At 39.2% G+C, this 16843-nt stretch overlaps 2 protein-coding genes across 2 annotated transcripts; both read left to right on the top strand.

Annotated features, from left to right (window-relative positions):
- The first annotated feature begins 2277 nt into the window (after window positions 1-2277).
- On the top strand, window positions 2278-13195 carry nfatc2b (nuclear factor of activated T cells 2b). Its single transcript, XM_010751210.3, has 10 exons — window positions 2278-2636; window positions 3663-4650; window positions 4797-4965; window positions 5538-5740; window positions 6384-6556; window positions 6852-6992; window positions 9001-9056; window positions 9343-9475; window positions 10417-11070; window positions 12724-13195. Exons 1-10 carry the CDS (start codon window positions 2510-2512, stop codon window positions 12768-12770), a joined length of 2691 nt encoding a protein of 896 aa, XP_010749512.3. The 5' UTR covers window positions 2278-2509; the 3' UTR covers window positions 12771-13195.
- Window positions 13196-13818: 623 nt separating this feature from the next.
- manbal (mannosidase beta like) lies at window positions 13819-15959 on the top strand. The gene is made up of 3 exons (XM_010751209.3): window positions 13819-13936; window positions 14149-14332; window positions 15684-15959. Exons 2-3 carry the CDS (start codon window positions 14183-14185, stop codon window positions 15792-15794), a joined length of 261 nt encoding a protein of 86 aa, XP_010749511.1. The 5' UTR covers window positions 13819-13936; window positions 14149-14182; the 3' UTR covers window positions 15795-15959.
- Window positions 15960-16843: the final 884 nt, after the last annotated feature.

Genomic DNA, 16843 nt, shown 5'->3' with positions numbered 1-16843 from the left:
TTTAAATAAATACACATTTGTGTTAAAAATAAATGTTTTTCATCACACTTAATCATCACAACCTCCCAGATTTATCTAGTTTGGAAATCATTGGACTAAACTACCTAATTTTACAGTCCATGATGTAGATATAACTGGCCTCCAACACTAGCACAGGCCATTTTTTCTACAGAACTAGTACTTTTACTTTCTTCTACTTTAAGTACATATTGCTGGGAATACTTCTATGATTTTACATGCAGGACCTTTTCTCATTATGGATTACGTTTACACTGTGGTCCTGGTACTTTTACTTAAAGGACCAGTGCGTAGGATTTAGTGGCATCTCGCAGCATAGTTGTAGATTGCCACCCCTTCGCCTCACTATCTTTTTGGTAGCTTAAAGTAGAAGGTATACTGGCCATGAAAAAAAAAAGGAAAAAGACATCTTTTGATTTAGAGCCAGTGTTTATTGTCTGTTCTTAGCTACTGTAGAAACATGGCTGTTTAACATAGCTCTGTGGGTGAGAACTTGATATAGATATCATAGATATAAAATGCTCATTTTAAGGTAACAAAAACATATACATTTCAGGTGATTATGCAAATTATATTTAATTTCTGTCATATTCTGTAAATACAGCTCCCTTAATCTGACACATTGGACCTTTAAGGACAAGGATCAGTGTACTTTTGCCAGCACTGCTCAGCGCCTCCATCTTAAGGAAAAAGGATGTACATTTGAGGGCAGCATATTTTGTACAGACTGGACTAATGGTTTGGAATTGATTCAAAGAGATAAACAGCATTACTCATCAGCTTCTCACATTTGATGTCCTGGCAAACTTCTCCTGAAAGTTACATACCAATGCACATCTTGATTAATGCAACCCTGATGACTCCCACATGACTGTCATGTTACCTAAAGAGTGCCATGTACCCATCAACACATGAACCAGTCAGAAGAGGTTAAAATACCTCCAGTCAGAAGAAATGATGCAGCCTCTTGGATGAATAAATACAGGTATAAATCTTTATAAACGCTAAACAGCAAGTAAACCGATATTTTATGATTAAATCTAAATCAGAAATCACAGTAGATGAGCTATGATTAGATCACAGTCATTTGGTCAACACATTTATGCAGCAGGTTTGGGAGTATAGTATATATTTTTAAGGATTGTCAAGAGAACAATCTTAAATGTAGCTGAACACAGTAGGAAAACACACACCCTAGTGAGGATCAAACTCACAACCCCTGCTGTACAAGATCAGTGCTTTAACCAATGAGCTATAGGGTCACAACACTTCAGGTAACCTTCCATGCCTAATTGAATCAGTGTGATTAAAGCTGAGCACTACCTAAAACACTGTGGTATGATACAGTATCTTTATTAAGACCTTTAATAAGATGATAATAACATATTATTTTAAATTGGTACATGCAGCCATAGTTTCTGTTACAAACCACAAGATGGTGAGTTTGAAAGAAAATTCAATATATGTTTGTTTTTGTATTTCTAATTGGAAGGACCAACCCTTTAAACAACAACATCAAGCTGTGCTACTGTGTTGGATGGGAATTGTACAATACTGCCACTTAGTGGCCAAAAGTGCTTTGTCGCAGGTAAATCCACTTACAGCAGCTCAACAGTCAAAAGTAAAGGAAAAGTGACCGAGTTTTAAATTAAAATATAAACACACATTTTATTTTGTTTCATTTTAGCCAGTTTCTTGAGATATGTTGTTAAAACCATGTTCATTTGGAGATATATTTTGTCTGTATATAACTTTATTTCATCATTCCTCACTTCAAATATAAAACATGTTCACTGTATATACTGCACATAACCACCCACTTCATGTATATTAGGTAATTATCACATTGCCCATTCAGTATTCATTCACTCCCCATGGTGAAATAAGCTTAAGTTAGACACATTTTTAACCTTAGATCTTCATCAGTTCATCAGTCTACATCTTTCATAGAAATACTTGACTTTTACGTACAGATACCGTGAAAGCAGAAAGAAAACAGTGTTAATTACAAAGCTAAAAAACAATCAAAGCATATAAAACAATAATTGTGTACTATACTATATATTTAGCTTTTTCTCTTTATAATTCATAATCCTGTTACTCTAGTTGACTCACACAGGAGGAAATGAAACCTGTGTTAAGAGTTTGCGTGTAGTTAGAGCTGCACACACACACACACACACACACACACACACACACACACACACAAAAGCAGGTCTGCACCTCCTCCTGTCTGCTTGTCATCATCAGCAGTGACAGGAAGTGTCTGTCGCTGCTCGTTTTTTCATGTTGCGCTGTTGGATGTTTTATTTGAGCAGCTGCCTTTCCTCTTTTAAACATATTTTAGTGGGATCAAAACTGTAACTGTAACATCCCAGGGTTTCTTAATTATTTGTCTTATGCATACAGCTTGATTTAAGTGGTGAGTTTTTAAAGTTTTTAAAGATTTAAGCTACTTGTTGAAAGGAAATTTAAATATTCAGAGCTGGAGATGACTTCTGGAGGTTTGGGCCTCACCGAAGGTCTGGGTGAAGACATAAGTCAGGAGGAGTTGGACTTTTCTGACCTGTTCCTGTATAATTCACCTGGAGAAGATTTCCCTGTCGGCTGTGATAAAGGTGTGTGGTTGCTTTTATAGATTTAAATATAATATCTTTTTACCAACTGCATTATGTAATTTTTTTAGTAATTTAATATTAACCTATATAGATTGTGTCTTTGTTCTGAGTACTAAAGTGGCTTTGGGATATCCACCAGTAGGTTGTAAGTACTTAGCTGTCAGGTACTGATGTTGTGCTGTAATCCTCCTCTTTTGCTGTCAATACGTAAGAGGGGAAATCGACTAAACTCACAGTTTAGTGGAGTTAAAATGTCTCCCTCCTATTAAAAATGTGCTTTTCTTCTTCTCATTGTTACATCATACACTTGGATGTTTGAGCTTCACTATGTAGAATGATATGCAGAGTTTGACACATTTATCTGCTGAAAGTTTGAATTTAACACGTGCGCACATGAGATGATGTAACGACAGCAGAGTCTGAATTAGGTTTACTACAAAGTAGGTCAGATAAAATTAGATAAATTGGAATCAGCTGTGCTTTTTTAGTGCATAACAATAAACGAAAAAGAGAAAAAAAGAGAAAAAATAAAAAAAACAAGAATCATTAATAGAAAATAGAAATTTCCACAATAAAATCAGAAAAATCTATTCAGAAATATGTCAAATATACTGCAAGTTTTTAAAATGAAAAGAGCTGTACAATGTTTTGAAATATGCAAATGTTTGCAGGATAAAGTATAAAGAATATACGCAATATGCAGAGATAATAATACAAAAATGTGTGTTAGTGTAATGAACTTAGACAGATGTAGAGTGCGTGGATGTGAAGATGAGAGTAAGTCGGGGTCCTGGGCATTGCTGATGCTGCACGCAGGAAAAAACTGTTTCTGTGGTGTGAGGTTTTGGTCTTGATGGACCGCAGCCCACTTGCTGTAAATGAGTGTTTTTCAAAACACATCACAACTAATATGGAGACAATTATTGGTGTGATGTGAAAATATTTACAAATTCTGGATTTCTCAATGTGGGCAAAAGTGTAGATGTAACGCGCGCACCAATTAACCCTTACTTTGGTTATTGGCAGATGACTCCGGTGCTCTCCTCCAGAACGACAATCAGCCTCTTCTGCTGGTGGTTGACCATCACACTGCGTACATCTCCAACTCCAATCAACCAGTCTCCACTCAGGACCTCTCCTCTCACAGCACCACCACAGAACCCTTGTCAGGGGCAGTGTTTGACTCCTTGGGGCTGGCATCAAGACCAGGGACCATCCCTGCTCCCAGCCCCAGGATTGAGATCACTCCATCGGGAGACTCTCTCAGCTCTCAGACCCTGCAGCCGAGCCCTGGTACCAAAGCTCTAGGGGCCTACAGGGAGTGTGTGAGCCCTGCCAGCAGTAACTCCTCCACTGGCTGGCCTGCAGATGCATATTCTCCTGTAGCTTCACCATGTGTCTCCCCTTCTATGGGAGGCTGTGGCATGGGGCTATCTGGCTTAGACCTCTGCCCAAGCCTCCAGGGCATCCATACTTCTTCTACCCACTCCTCTCCGGGAGCCTCACCTCGCAACAGCATCACGGATGAGACCTATCTCCAGCCCCAGCATCAACACATCACCTCATCGATTCCCCACCAGCGCTCCCGCTCTGCCTCACCACACGGAAAGCGCTCCTATGGCCAGGCAGATTCCTGCCAAGGGGGCACGCCTGTGAAGCAGCGCTCCCGGAGCCCCAGCCCCATCCCTTCGCCCCATGAGCAGCAGGGGTCCTACTACCTCCACCAAAACCAGGTTCACACTGAGTTCCAGCCTCAAGCTCAGACCTCCACCCCAGGCGTGGAGGAGATCCTAAGCAGCCTCAGCTCCAGTCTGCCTAGAGTGATGCCTTCTGCAGTGGCGAGAGATGCACATGGCCAGGTTCAAAGACAGGACTGTGTGTATGGAGAGGGGTATGACTGGGCCATTAAGCAAGACAGGATGGGCAGGGCAGGGCCCGAAGTCAAGTCTGAAACCATTTATGTGCTCCCAGCTGTGTGGCCTTCTCCTCATCCAGTCCACCATGGTGCATTCGGGTGTGTTGTCTGTCCTTTCTTTTCGTATTACTCACATAGAATTTGGCTTTTTAGAATTCTCAAATGTGAGCACAAATTACCAGTTAGTACACCACTCTTTGCCAACATTCTTTTATTTTGTTTTTTTTTCTCTATGTTTTCCTCAGTGGTCTTCCAGCTCCACTTCCATCTTTGGAGTGGCCGTTGCCCAGTCAGTCCGGTCAGTACGAGCTTCAAATCCAGCAGCAGCCCAAATCTCACCACAGAGCTCACTATGAGACCGAGGGCAGCCGAGGAGCTGTAAAGACATCGAACGGAGGGCATCCGGAAATTCAGGTGAATTTCTTTTTTGTTTCATGCCTTCAGGGTGTGGGGCGTGAAAGGAAGGAAAAGTAAGCAAGAAAAAAACTTCACCGCTGCGTCACTGCCAGTTTTGTAGAATAGAAACAAAATAGCAGGAGAGTGTAAATATAGGATGGTATTTCCTGGATTATCAATCATGCAAATGTGTGAAAGAGCCTCATGCCACTACTCCCACAAGAATAAATGATTAGGTCATGCATTGTTTGAGAGTGCTAAAAATATACTCACAATTACAAATCAGGTGCACTGACATATTATAAAGGTATTGTTACATGTTGCTGGTTTATTTGCTGCTCTCGTGGGGTTAATTTATAAGCCATTATTGTTGGTTTTCCTGGCACTGTTGCACAAACAGACTATGCAAAGCAGTGTTCTTGTTCTTGCTATGCCAGTTAGATAAGTCACCTGTGAAATTATGCCCACAGGGGAAAGAGCTGTATTGTGCAGTGTGAATTTGTTCTCTCCAGTCATGGACAATAATGGTATTATAGTTGATTTAATTTAATGTGAAGCATGCTTTTAATCGCCTTTGTTGCCCTCACTAGCTCCGTGGGTACCAAGGCACAGCTCCACTGGGGCTGCAAGTCTTTATAGGAACAGCTGACGAGAGGCTCCTGAAACCGCACGCTTTCTACCAAGTCCACCGAATCACAGGGAAGACTGTCACCACACGCAGCATGGAGAGGGTGATGAACGGGACCAAAGTGTTGGAGATTCCACTGGAGCCAAAGAACCACATGCGAGTGGTGTAAGTAGCACAGAGAGACTGTGGGATACGTGTAAACCAAAAAAGTCACACATGCTCTGAATATGTGGCATCACTACAAGTCAGTAACATGTGGCCTTATGCCTGTTAAACTCACTACTGTGGTGTTTTTGTGCTTCATCTTCCAAAATTACAGAAGCATAGATACACTTAAATGAGCCAACAGTAAAGTGCCATCTGTCATAATTTAATCATAAAGTTTGAAGTTAAAGTTTTTTTTTTCTGTCCTCACTCATGGTGGCTCTTGCCGCTCATGCCGGCTCAAGATTTCTGTCGTTTTCGCTCTTGTTGTTGCCGCAAGTGGAAACATAAAATGCATCATTTCCTGTGTGCCAGAGAGTTTTTCCAAGAAAGACCTAACAGATATTTGGGTGTTTACAGAAACTTTTACTTAGGCAGTTTGAGAGAATAACAAAAAGTATTTTTTGATCAAAATGTTGCTAATGTTACAAACAAATCTGGGTCATGACTACAGAAACAGATCATCATCAGCTATCTATAATTTGACTGTGTGAATAGAAACAGTCCTGCTGTAGATTTGGAAGAAAAAACAAGGTGACGACACACCCAGCAGATCACTTTGACCTCATTCAAGATCACTTTTTTATTTTATCTTTCTTTTCAGGATTGACTGTGTGGGAATCCTGAAGTTGAGAAATGCCGACATTGAACTGAGGAATGGCGAGACGGACATTGGACGAAAAAACACACGTGTGCGTTTGGTGTTTCGTGTCCACATTCCTCAACCTGGAGGCCAGTTCCTGTCCCTTCAAGTTTCCTCTGATCCTATTGAATGCTGTAAGGGGTGTTTGATTTCTGAATTTTCCTTTCACAAGTTGTAGAACTTAAAGTTATATCTTTACCTATTTATGCGACTTCCTCTTACAAATAAATTCATAAGGAACACAACAAACTTTTGATTAATTCTGTACACTCAGGTGTTTTGCCACTATAGCTGTACTTGTTCTGGTATGAAGAGACAAATTGGACTATTGCTGACATTTTTACTAACTTTATGACATTTTCCCACTAGGTGTGTTTTTTTTTTTACCTTGTTGTGGTCTTTCATCTACCTGTCATCTTGTTTCCTCAGCCCAGCGTTCAGCTCAGGAGTTTCCTGCAGTTGAGAGGCAGGACCTGGATCGATGCTCGGTGCTTGGTGGTCAACAAATGGTTCTTACTGGACAGAACTTCACATCCGACTCCAAAGTGATATTCTTAGAGAAGGCACAAAGTGAGGACGAGATATTTTTTTGATTAGTAATCTAATTGTCTGGCATGGTGTCATGTGATGTTGGTGGATAGTTAGATTTTTAAGAGATACTAAAGATGAGGCACAACATATAAAAGAACAGTTTGTAATTTTAGGAAATGTGCTTTTTCACTTTCTTGCTGAGACTTAAATGAGAAAATTTACACCACTCTGATGTCTGTATGATAAATATGAAGCTTCAACCAGCAGCCAGTTGCTTAGCTCAGCACAAAGACTAGCAACAGGGAAAACACTGTCATAAACACATTATATTCAGGTAATCTCCAGGAAATCACTGCGGCCACCAGAGAAATGAAACCACACTTAGGAGATAGAATGTGCTGAGCTTTGGAGGTGCTGTTGAATGGATTTTGTTACCTTTGTTACAGAGCCAGGCTATCTAGCAAAATCCAATTACAAGCATGTCTAAAGCCTGCTAATTAACAAGTTACATTTTGTATTACTGCATATATAATTTCACGCTAAATTAGCACCAAAACCAAAGAGTAAAAAATACTTGTTGTGGTTTTACATGTGGTTATGTTTTATAGAGGTGCTGTTGGATTGTGTTACTTTCACAGAGCCAGGCTAGCTGTTTCCCCCCGTTTCCCCCCATCTTTATGCTGAGCTAAACTAACCAGATCCTGGTAATAGCTTCATATTTACCATACAACGATGAAAGTGGAATCAGTCCTTCAACTGTCAGCAGGAAAGCAAATTTCTTAAGTATTTCCTAAAATGTCAAACTCTCCCTTTCATGTATTATGCTGTGCCTCTAGATATTAAGACATGATGTGATTGTTATGTATGTATATTTGGACAAGGTTTCTATTATTAAAATAGAGTCATATTTTTTTGCAACACCAACATAACACTGTTGCCTCCCAATATCCTGTTTGAGCGTACCAAACTTCTCATATAGTATTTGTATTTTGAGATTATTTGCATATCGCCCGACCATCAACTTTCAGTGACGCACATCTTCCTTCAGTCTCTTTAACCCTGATAAAAACGATTACACAAACTTTTACTGTTTTACTGGAGGTGACAGCTTTTATTTATTGCTACATGGAAATTTCTCACCTCGTTACTGCTCCTTCTGCCCACTCAAATTAGTTGGGTTACATGGTTCAAGAGCAGGATGGGTACAGTACTGACTGCATGTAAAGCCTCCCCGTTGCTTGGTGTGGGGTTTTATGCAACAGGATGTGGTTAGACAGACTGATAAAGATTCAGACCCAGAGCAGAGGCTTTGTTTTTTTTTTTTTGTTTTTTTTTTTAAAGCGTGGGTAGAAAACAGAAACAGCAGGTAAAAGCTGAGGTGGGAATGAAACACTAAACCAGACATAAAAGAGAAACTTGTTTTCCACTGTCTGTGTGTAAATGTTCTCTCATGGTGTGCTGTAAAGTATAGAAAGGCTTGACGTCTGATTTCTCATAGTTTTTTCACTCAGTGAAACTTGACAATATTCAAAGCAATAGTTTGAAATGATAGGAAATGTGCCTTCTTCCTGAGAGCTAGATGAGAAGAGCAGTACCATACACAAAACATTAATGATAATCTATTGAGTGGCTGGTAAAATTTGAAAATTCACTTGCCATTTTATTGGTTATTTCTGCACCCTGTACTATATCTGTCTGACACTCAGCAGCTAGTTACAGTAGCCTAACTTAGTGCAGAGAAAAGTCTGCAAAAGATAACAGAATCTACCTCACCCAGAAACAGTTCAGCATATAACTCAGTAAACTGCAACCTGTGGTTTTTACACTTTTATGTGTGGGACTGGCTAGCTGTTTCCCCCTCTTTCGAGTTTTTATGCAAAGCTACGCTGACTAGCTTCTGTCTGTCTGCTATATATTTCTTGTGCAGAAATGAGAGTGGAATGGATCTCCATGTCTAGCTCATCAAGAAAGCAAATAAGAATATTTCCTTAAATGCCAAAAGCCCCACTGCATTAATGCCTGTACACTGTATTCCCTCTGCTTTCAGATGGGGAGCAAATCTGGGAGGTAGAGGCCACTGTGGACAGAGACAAAACACAAACTGTGAGATAACTTCCACTTATTTGTACTGACAGTATAGTTTTACATAATCAAATATGTACAATTTGTACATTTTCAAACACTCTAAACAGAAAGCAAAACACAAACCCTATGAACACACTTTGCTGAGTACCTCAACATGCTGATACGAACAGTATATCATATTTAAAGAATTACTTGTGACACTGTAAAGCAAGACATTGTTTGCCAGCCTACGCCTCTCTGTTTCAACGGAACGGTTTGTATGAAGCGTGATCTTTTTTTCTGTTGTGTCGCAATCCCCATCTAGAACATGCTATTTGTTGAGGTTCCTTCATATCGAGACCGGACCATTTCACACCCAGCCAAAGTCAACTTCTACGTCATCAATGGAAAGAAGAAACGCAGTCAGCCTCAGCACTTCATCTACACTCCTTTGACAGGTATAAATATCTGTTAACATCTCTGCTCTGTCATTACAGGATCAGGAGGGACACCTCCGTCCATTCAAGCAGAATCTGGTGTTGTAGAAGTTTACAAGAAATGAAGTCAGTAAATAGCTGTTACCTGTTAGCCGTTAACAGGTTTTTACGTAGGTGAACGACTCTCACTTGCTCACTTGCAAAAGGGGAAATTTGTCACTCCACTGTTTTCGCTAATGCTCTCCACCCACAGTGGATACAATACCCACAGCCATAATGCAGTCACATGCTTTCACTCATGTTGAAAAGCACTTCAGGAAATGAACAAAATCAACCAGATGAAGCAGAATAAGTAAAGTTGGCACATGAAAGAAATGCAAATTACACTGCATCACAATGAGATGTGTTGGTGGAATAAGTTACCCAATCAAATAAACATCTCAGTGACTCAGTGATATTTTAAGAACATGCTAACAGCATGGCACAATGGCTGTTGGTGAGCCTCGGACTTTTCACCTAAGGCCATCACAAAGTTAGAATTTCAATTTCTCAGTAAAACCATTCCCATAAGCCTCAGTTGCATTTTGTGTTTAGTGGTCAACAGTAAATGCTAAATTAAGATGGTGAACCTGGTAAATATTTCAGCTCTCCATCAGCATGTTAACATCGTCATTGCAGAGATGTTAGCATGCTGATGTTAGCATTGACCTTACTAAATTTGAATAACCAAATCTGAGCCAGGGGCTCTTGTTGATGGTCTTGTTTTGCAGGTGATATAGAGGCATTAGTATTAAACAGTTAAAACATCCTTGTATTATGTTTAAGTACTGCCTCAAAGAGAAACTTCTGTGACCCCTGTTTCTGTCCTTGTACTCTCATCCGTGAACTAATTATACTAATTATAGACCTATGTTGATCTTGCTCATCTTTTATGGTTTAAGAATCTTTGTTTTGTTTTCTAGCTATTAAAGCAGAACCACTGGATGACTACCATTTGAATTCATATGGCTACTCAGACAATCAGTCTCTGACTGGTCTGTCAATGAAGTCACTCTATCATCACCTGGATCAGGACAGCAGCCTTCAAGCCTTGAATATTTCTCCAACACTGTACCATCTAACCACTGTAGACCCCAGAGCTCACATGTTAAACCCTGATCCTTTGGATGACCAAGCAGTCTATTATCAGCCCAGGGTCAACACTCTGATCAACAACCCCATGCTGTACCACACTGCAAACCAACATTACAGCAACTGCAGTACCGCTCTCCTTGGTGGATCCCAAATGGCTTCCCACTCTGCCTCCACTCCCAGCCATTGTGTCGGTCCCAGAGCCCCTATGGCCAAACTGGGCGAAGGTCCTCAGGTTGCTGATTCATTTGAGGCCTGTTTGATGTCAAGGCATGAGAGTTTTGTGCAGGCAGGACTGCCACTGGGAAAGTCACCACCATCAAGATACATCCATGCTCAAGCTCAAGGGAAAGTTGGAAGCCGAGTGGAGCCAGGCGACCAGCATCTGACCCACATCAGCTCTGGCAGAGGAAATCATGAGGAACGGGCTCCAGAGAAAGTCACAATCAAACAAGAGAACCTCCGCTGTGCTTACCTGGAGGATGGTGAGTATCCCTGTTATATACTGTGTTCCTAACAGTGTCTTTGCCACAAGTTTTTTTTACATTCTTTACATCATTGCTTTTGTCACTTTTATCCCCAATTTAATGGTGATCACATCTTGTCACTCTGTGGCAGCTAAACCACCTTCACATTCAGACATGTTCAGACAACAGTATCAGTCAGTCTTTATGTTCTAATTGATGGTGTAATATTGTGTGTACACAACTGTATGGAGTGATTCATTTGCAACACATTTACATCTTTCTACCAGTAGCAACGCCCGGATTCTGAGATTTGTCTGTTTGGTTTCCGTGCTTCAAGTTTTTTTGCTTTTACAGTACAAAGATACTAAGATTGTATAAGATTATACAAGATACTGTATTAATTACTTCAGCAGAAGAAATTAAATAGGAGAATATCAACAAAAAACATACAAACTTTAAGTCTGACGTGACATGTTCAAGCCTAGGGGTTGGGTAATTGTGGTCCAGTGTGCAAATGCATACAAGCACATTGCAGCTTTATGCTTGCAAATCCCGCCTTGTGGTTTTCTGTAGGGCCTTTCTATCCACTTTCCTATCTCAGTATCACTCTCTGTCACACACGCAAACACACTCATTTGAAATCAGTCTAGTAGAACCTGCTTATGAGAATATACCTATTTGAGGACAATGAAAGAGAAAGAAGCAACACCAACATGAAGAGAGAGAACGAGTGATGTACCCTGACCTTGTTTTCTGTGGGGGGTTACGTTTCTCTTCTCACACCTCTGTGATGGAAGACAGGAACCGGAAGTTTACTGTATTCGCAAATACATGCAGACACACCTGTGGTAAAAAAAATAAAAAATAAAAATAAAAATCAATAGAATAAAATAAGCTATGTCCTTTGTTCTGGTCTCTGATACAAGCTGGGGTAATAGTGAAAGTAACTAAGTAATCTGTTTGCCTGAGCATCAGAGGCAAATATTAAATAATATATACAACTGTAATAATGTTATTAAAACAATATATTATATATTTCTGTAAAAAGATTAATGTGCAACAATTAAAGCGATGCATGTAAATCTATGTATGTAATAAAACACAGACATCTAGTGGACTTTAATGTAACTGCAATTCTCCATATGATGACTGCAGAAACTGCAAGTCATCATTCGATCAATTTTATGTATGAAATTAGATCATTTCTGGGGGTGCCTTGGTGGTTTTGGAAACTTTGGTGCTGTCCCCATCTCGCACCATTCTTATTTCCTGTCATCTCTTCGCTGTTGACTCTCTCTCTAAAAAAAAAAAAAAAAAAAAAAAAAAAAAAAGCATAAAATGCCCCCAAAGTCTGAGTTTGGTGACTCCTGCTGGTAATACTAAAATCAAAACACTGTTGTAGACAGCCTAATCCCCTGACTCTGCAACAAATCAAACATGTAATTGACGAAGAGGAGAAAGCAACACTAGTTTTGACTGTCATCATCACAAAAACATAAGTCATCAGAATTTTACAAATCTACACAAAGTGGCTTTACATACACAAACTAGTACATGTGAAAATGAATTCTTATATTATATATATTGCTTAAAATAAGCATCTTGTTTTGCTTTATTACAGTGTAGTTGGGAACATTGTATTTACTCACCCATATCTGTGATGTTTTCCAGTGAACGACATCATAAGAAGAGACCTGAAAGGCCACAATGGAGAATGATACCAGAACAGCAGCTCTGAGGCCCATCAGATGTGAAGTCTCAGGAACAATAAATATAAAATCTTGATCGTTCCAGAGAAGGCTTGTACTTGTAATTGCTATCTGTAATTAAACTTAGTCACAAACATTTAAGGCAAACAATAGAAATTCATCCACTATAGGTTTATGTTGACCTAATTTAAAGATTACATCTTGTTTCTGTTAAGCTAGGAAGTATGTTGGTCCACTCGCTGTTTGTTAACCTTTAAAGTCGCCATGCATTTTACCCTTAGAAAAGATAGAAGAGCTTGTGTCATATCTTATACTGTGTATCTATTGTCTTTATTTTAACCAGTTTGACTTCCCATCTGTTCATATATTTGTACAACTGCTCTTTGTAAGCATGTATAAAATATTTTATATTGAATAAATTCTGTTTATACGAATCTGTGTGGTTGCATTAAGACAAAACTACATAATAGGTTACAACCTTGCATAAGGTCCTTAATCAGCTATCATTACCAGGTCAATAGATAGGGGAAAAAAAGAAATAGAAACAGAAAATAGATAAAATCCCTATACCTAAAAAACAAACAAACAAATACCTTACTTCTATTAATAATACAGACAGTTTGTCTTATGGTGATTACCAAAACGGTACCAGAATAGTGTCAATTCAGTAATACAAAAATATAGATATTAAAATTGAAACAAACTTTATATACATATACATAAATTACATGATTTATATTAAGTACGTACTCTGTGGAATCCGCTTTGACTGTTCAATTGTTGATGCAAACCCATGTAAACACCATCTTTGTCTAAAACGTAGGTTAAAATAACTTTATTGGTGTATCCGACAGGAGCTTTAACGCACGATAATGAGGTAAACAGACTATGAGCTACAAGATAAACACCGTGAAAACAGCGTAGTCTATTACAATTAAAGTTTTAAAGCATATTGTCAGAGCAGTGAGTAAAAGTTTATTATCCTGTCGACAGGTGGCAACATTTTCAAACCAATCATCTACAACACATTTCGGACGTCACTTCCGATAGACGGATGTTTCTTTTCTCCTTTGTGAGCTTCATGAGCGTTTCTTGTTTCGCAGCTTCGCCGTCTCTATTCGCCCAAACGTTGATGTTTTATAACGACAGAGAGGAGTGCAGCTAACCCGGCATTGGTGAGCTTTTCTTCCATGCACTTATTGTTTTCATGCATAACTCAGATCTACCCGTAACCACGTTGTAAAATGTCTCTCCGCTGGGTCCGTTCACAGTAAGAAATGTACAATGCATAATGTGATTCACATTTCCAAGACGGTTTAGTGGGGCTACAGCTACAGTGACAGAGAGCTACAGTGTTTCTGAGAGGTGCCATTGTTTGCACTAACAGGTCACTGAAGATTAACAACCCAAACAGCAGCATCATGTCTGCAGAGCTGGACCTGTCCCCTCCAGAGGTCCCAGAGCCCACCTTTCTAGAAAGCCTCCTGCGCTATGGGTTGTTCCTTGGTGCCATCTTCCAGCTCATCTGCATCCTGGCTGTCATCTTCCCCTCATCCAAAGGATATGAACATGTAGGTAGACACCAACGTGAGGAAAAGGAGAGGAGGAGATCTCTCTCCTTTTATAAAAAGTGTTTTTCACAGTACATCCGATGCTTTTGTGCCCCACAGTTGAGGTTTGGGGATGTGTTTGGGCTCATTTTAAATGAGGGGAAAGAGACTTCGACCTGATTTTTTAATTCTTAGATGACATAAAGGGGATAAAATAAGGGATTGATATGTATAAATGTCATATTTACACTCATTAAACCATTTTTTCCATCAGGACACATTGTCAGTCTAGCCTGTTAATTAGGTTGAATTGCCATGTCACCTTATTTGAATCTTTGAAAAATAAAATAGATGTGGGCAGCAGTTTACAAGGTTGGCACCGTCATGCAGGAAGGAAGCTTCCCACACATTCTTACTCAGACTTTATGTGAGGAGGTTTGAATGCTACGATTTTGATATGCAGATAAGTGTTTTTTTTTTAAACAGGCTTGTCTCATGGGTCACTGACCTAATTCAGATTTTTTTTAGTATCATTCCAACTAGGAGTGAATATATGTGGCTCCAGAAGAGGTGACAGTTCTTTGACACCATACAGCAATTTTAAAATGTGTCAAAGTGATACTATTAGAAACATTTTCAGTGTGGCATAGCTGCTGATAACAGGTATCTGATCACTTTATCTGTCTTTATTTTTTCCCACGTTGTTTGACATATCTGCAGGTTCTGTAATAAGTGTGTTTTGTTGGGAATGTTACCATTCAGTCTTTGTGAAATACAGAGCAACCGGACATCAATTAGCAAGAGTAGTACTCAATATTTTATTTTTGAATGTCCGTGAAGACCGAGCCACCAAGGGCTACTCTCTCAATCTCCACACTAACAACTGTCAGGAGAGATTATTTATAGTCGAGAGCAATTAAATCCACTGTCTAATTATTCTATTTTCAGGCATTGTCATCTGATGCACTGATTCCTCTCCACAGTATGTCGCCATTTCATCGTTCACAGCAGCCTGCCATCGTTCTGCTTTGCCACAGGAAATATTGCACTGACAGAAACTGACAGAGGGAGAGTGCTGAAACATGCCTGAATTTCTTTCATATGATATATGTGTTGTCAAAATGTATATTTATTATTACCACTAATTACTAATTACGCCCCATGGAAAGTATATTATATGCAACATTTACTTGGAATTAATACTCAATGTGCGAGCATCTAATGACAAAAGCATTATCCAAATACATCTACAAAACACACTTATCTAATCATGCTTAGCAGCCACGTGCATTTCTACGACATGTTCTAAATGACTCAGAGGATTTGTTGTGAAATAACAGGATGATTAATACTTCCTGTGTTTGCTGTACAGGAGGAGACTGAATCCAATGACGGCAAAGCCACTGAACAGATGAAGAAACCTAAAGGAGCAGCACCCCAGATCCGACAGAAACCAAAGAAAGAGAGCAAAAAGAAGCGATAGATAGTGCTGTCTGTTTGTGTGTGTATGTGTGTGAATGCGTGTGTGTGTGTTTGTGTAGTCATCAGTGAGTCAACATTGACATTTACCAGTACAATTATCACTACAGATGTATGAAACATCACATTGTCACCATACAACAATAAAAATGAAGTGCATTGAATTTGAGATACTTCAGAATGACCTTGAACTTTGTGTCCTATTCACATTCAACACAACAGAGCACTGACAGTAGGAGTGACTGTTTGAATTATTGAACTATTTGAATATCATTTATTGCATTTAGTGAGATTACAGCAGACAAAAAAAACACAGTGATTGTGCAGCTGTTAATTTTCATTTAAATTTAAACTATTAACAATTCATTTAAATTTCAGTTTGGTTTAAATGAGTCAATGAAATCACGTCCCATCCTTACGTTTACACAAAGACTTCCTTCAGACACCATTAATGACCACAGTGATGGTGGTTACAGAATCTAAAATTAATTGATGAGTAAACTAATAAACTCAAATTGTGTACATACATGCTGAAAAGGGCAGTATTGGTCAGGCTCTATTATAAAATATAGCTGGACATGTCATAATCAAGACTGAAGAAATATTAGATTTGTATTTTAAGGGATTCAGGTTAACTTGTTTGTGATTTACACTCACACCTCACTCTAAAGGTACACTTTATGTTTATGTTTTATTATTATTGACCACTCCAGATCCAGACTGCGGAGCCACTGGCGCTGGAGCTAGTATCTGGGTGCACTTTGTTGTTTTTGTCTTCTTAATATAAAGTTTCTATATATTTACTGTTTGATGAATTTTGTATATATCATCTCTTTTCAGTGCCCTGTGCACCTCTTTAATGTTAGAACTATTTTAGGACTACCAGTTTGGCTATGGCTTAGTGTGTTTCCTTCAGTTGTGATTGTCTGGCTCACGTTGGTGTGCAGTGGGTGATAGATGTTTATGCACTGAGCTTTTGGGTCGTGTTGTTGCAACAACTACTTTCAATACTAAAACAGCCTCTCATCGTGACTCCAGCGGGGGCGTTGTCGT

The sequence above is a fragment of the Larimichthys crocea genome, chromosome VI, assembly GCF_000972845.2.
Source record: "Larimichthys crocea isolate SSNF chromosome VI, L_crocea_2.0, whole genome shotgun sequence".
NCBI classification, from domain to species: domain Eukaryota; kingdom Metazoa; phylum Chordata; class Actinopteri; family Sciaenidae; genus Larimichthys; species Larimichthys crocea.
The sequence above is the reverse complement of the archived record's forward strand: the minus strand, read 5'-3'. Positions and strand labels throughout refer to the sequence as shown.

Bases quoted from the DNA above. Each gene is read 5' to 3' on its own strand.
- nfatc2b (XM_010751210.3), top strand. From the start codon at position 2,510: ATGACTTCTGGAGGTTTGGGCCTCACCGAAGGTCTGGGTGAAGACATA. The intron at 4,651-4,796 runs GTGTGTTGTCTG...TGTTTTCCTCAG, and splicing joins GTCCACCATGGTGCATTCGG to TGGTCTTCCAGCTCCACTTC. The intron at 4,966-5,537 runs GTGAATTTCTTT...TGCCCTCACTAG, and splicing joins GAGGGCATCCGGAAATTCAG to CTCCGTGGGTACCAAGGCAC.
- manbal (XM_010751209.3), top strand. From the start codon at position 14,183: ATGTCTGCAGAGCTGGACCTGTCCCCTCCAGAGGTCCCAGAGCCCACC. The intron at 14,333-15,683 runs GTAGGTAGACAC...TTTGCTGTACAG, and splicing joins CATCCAAAGGATATGAACAT to GAGGAGACTGAATCCAATGA.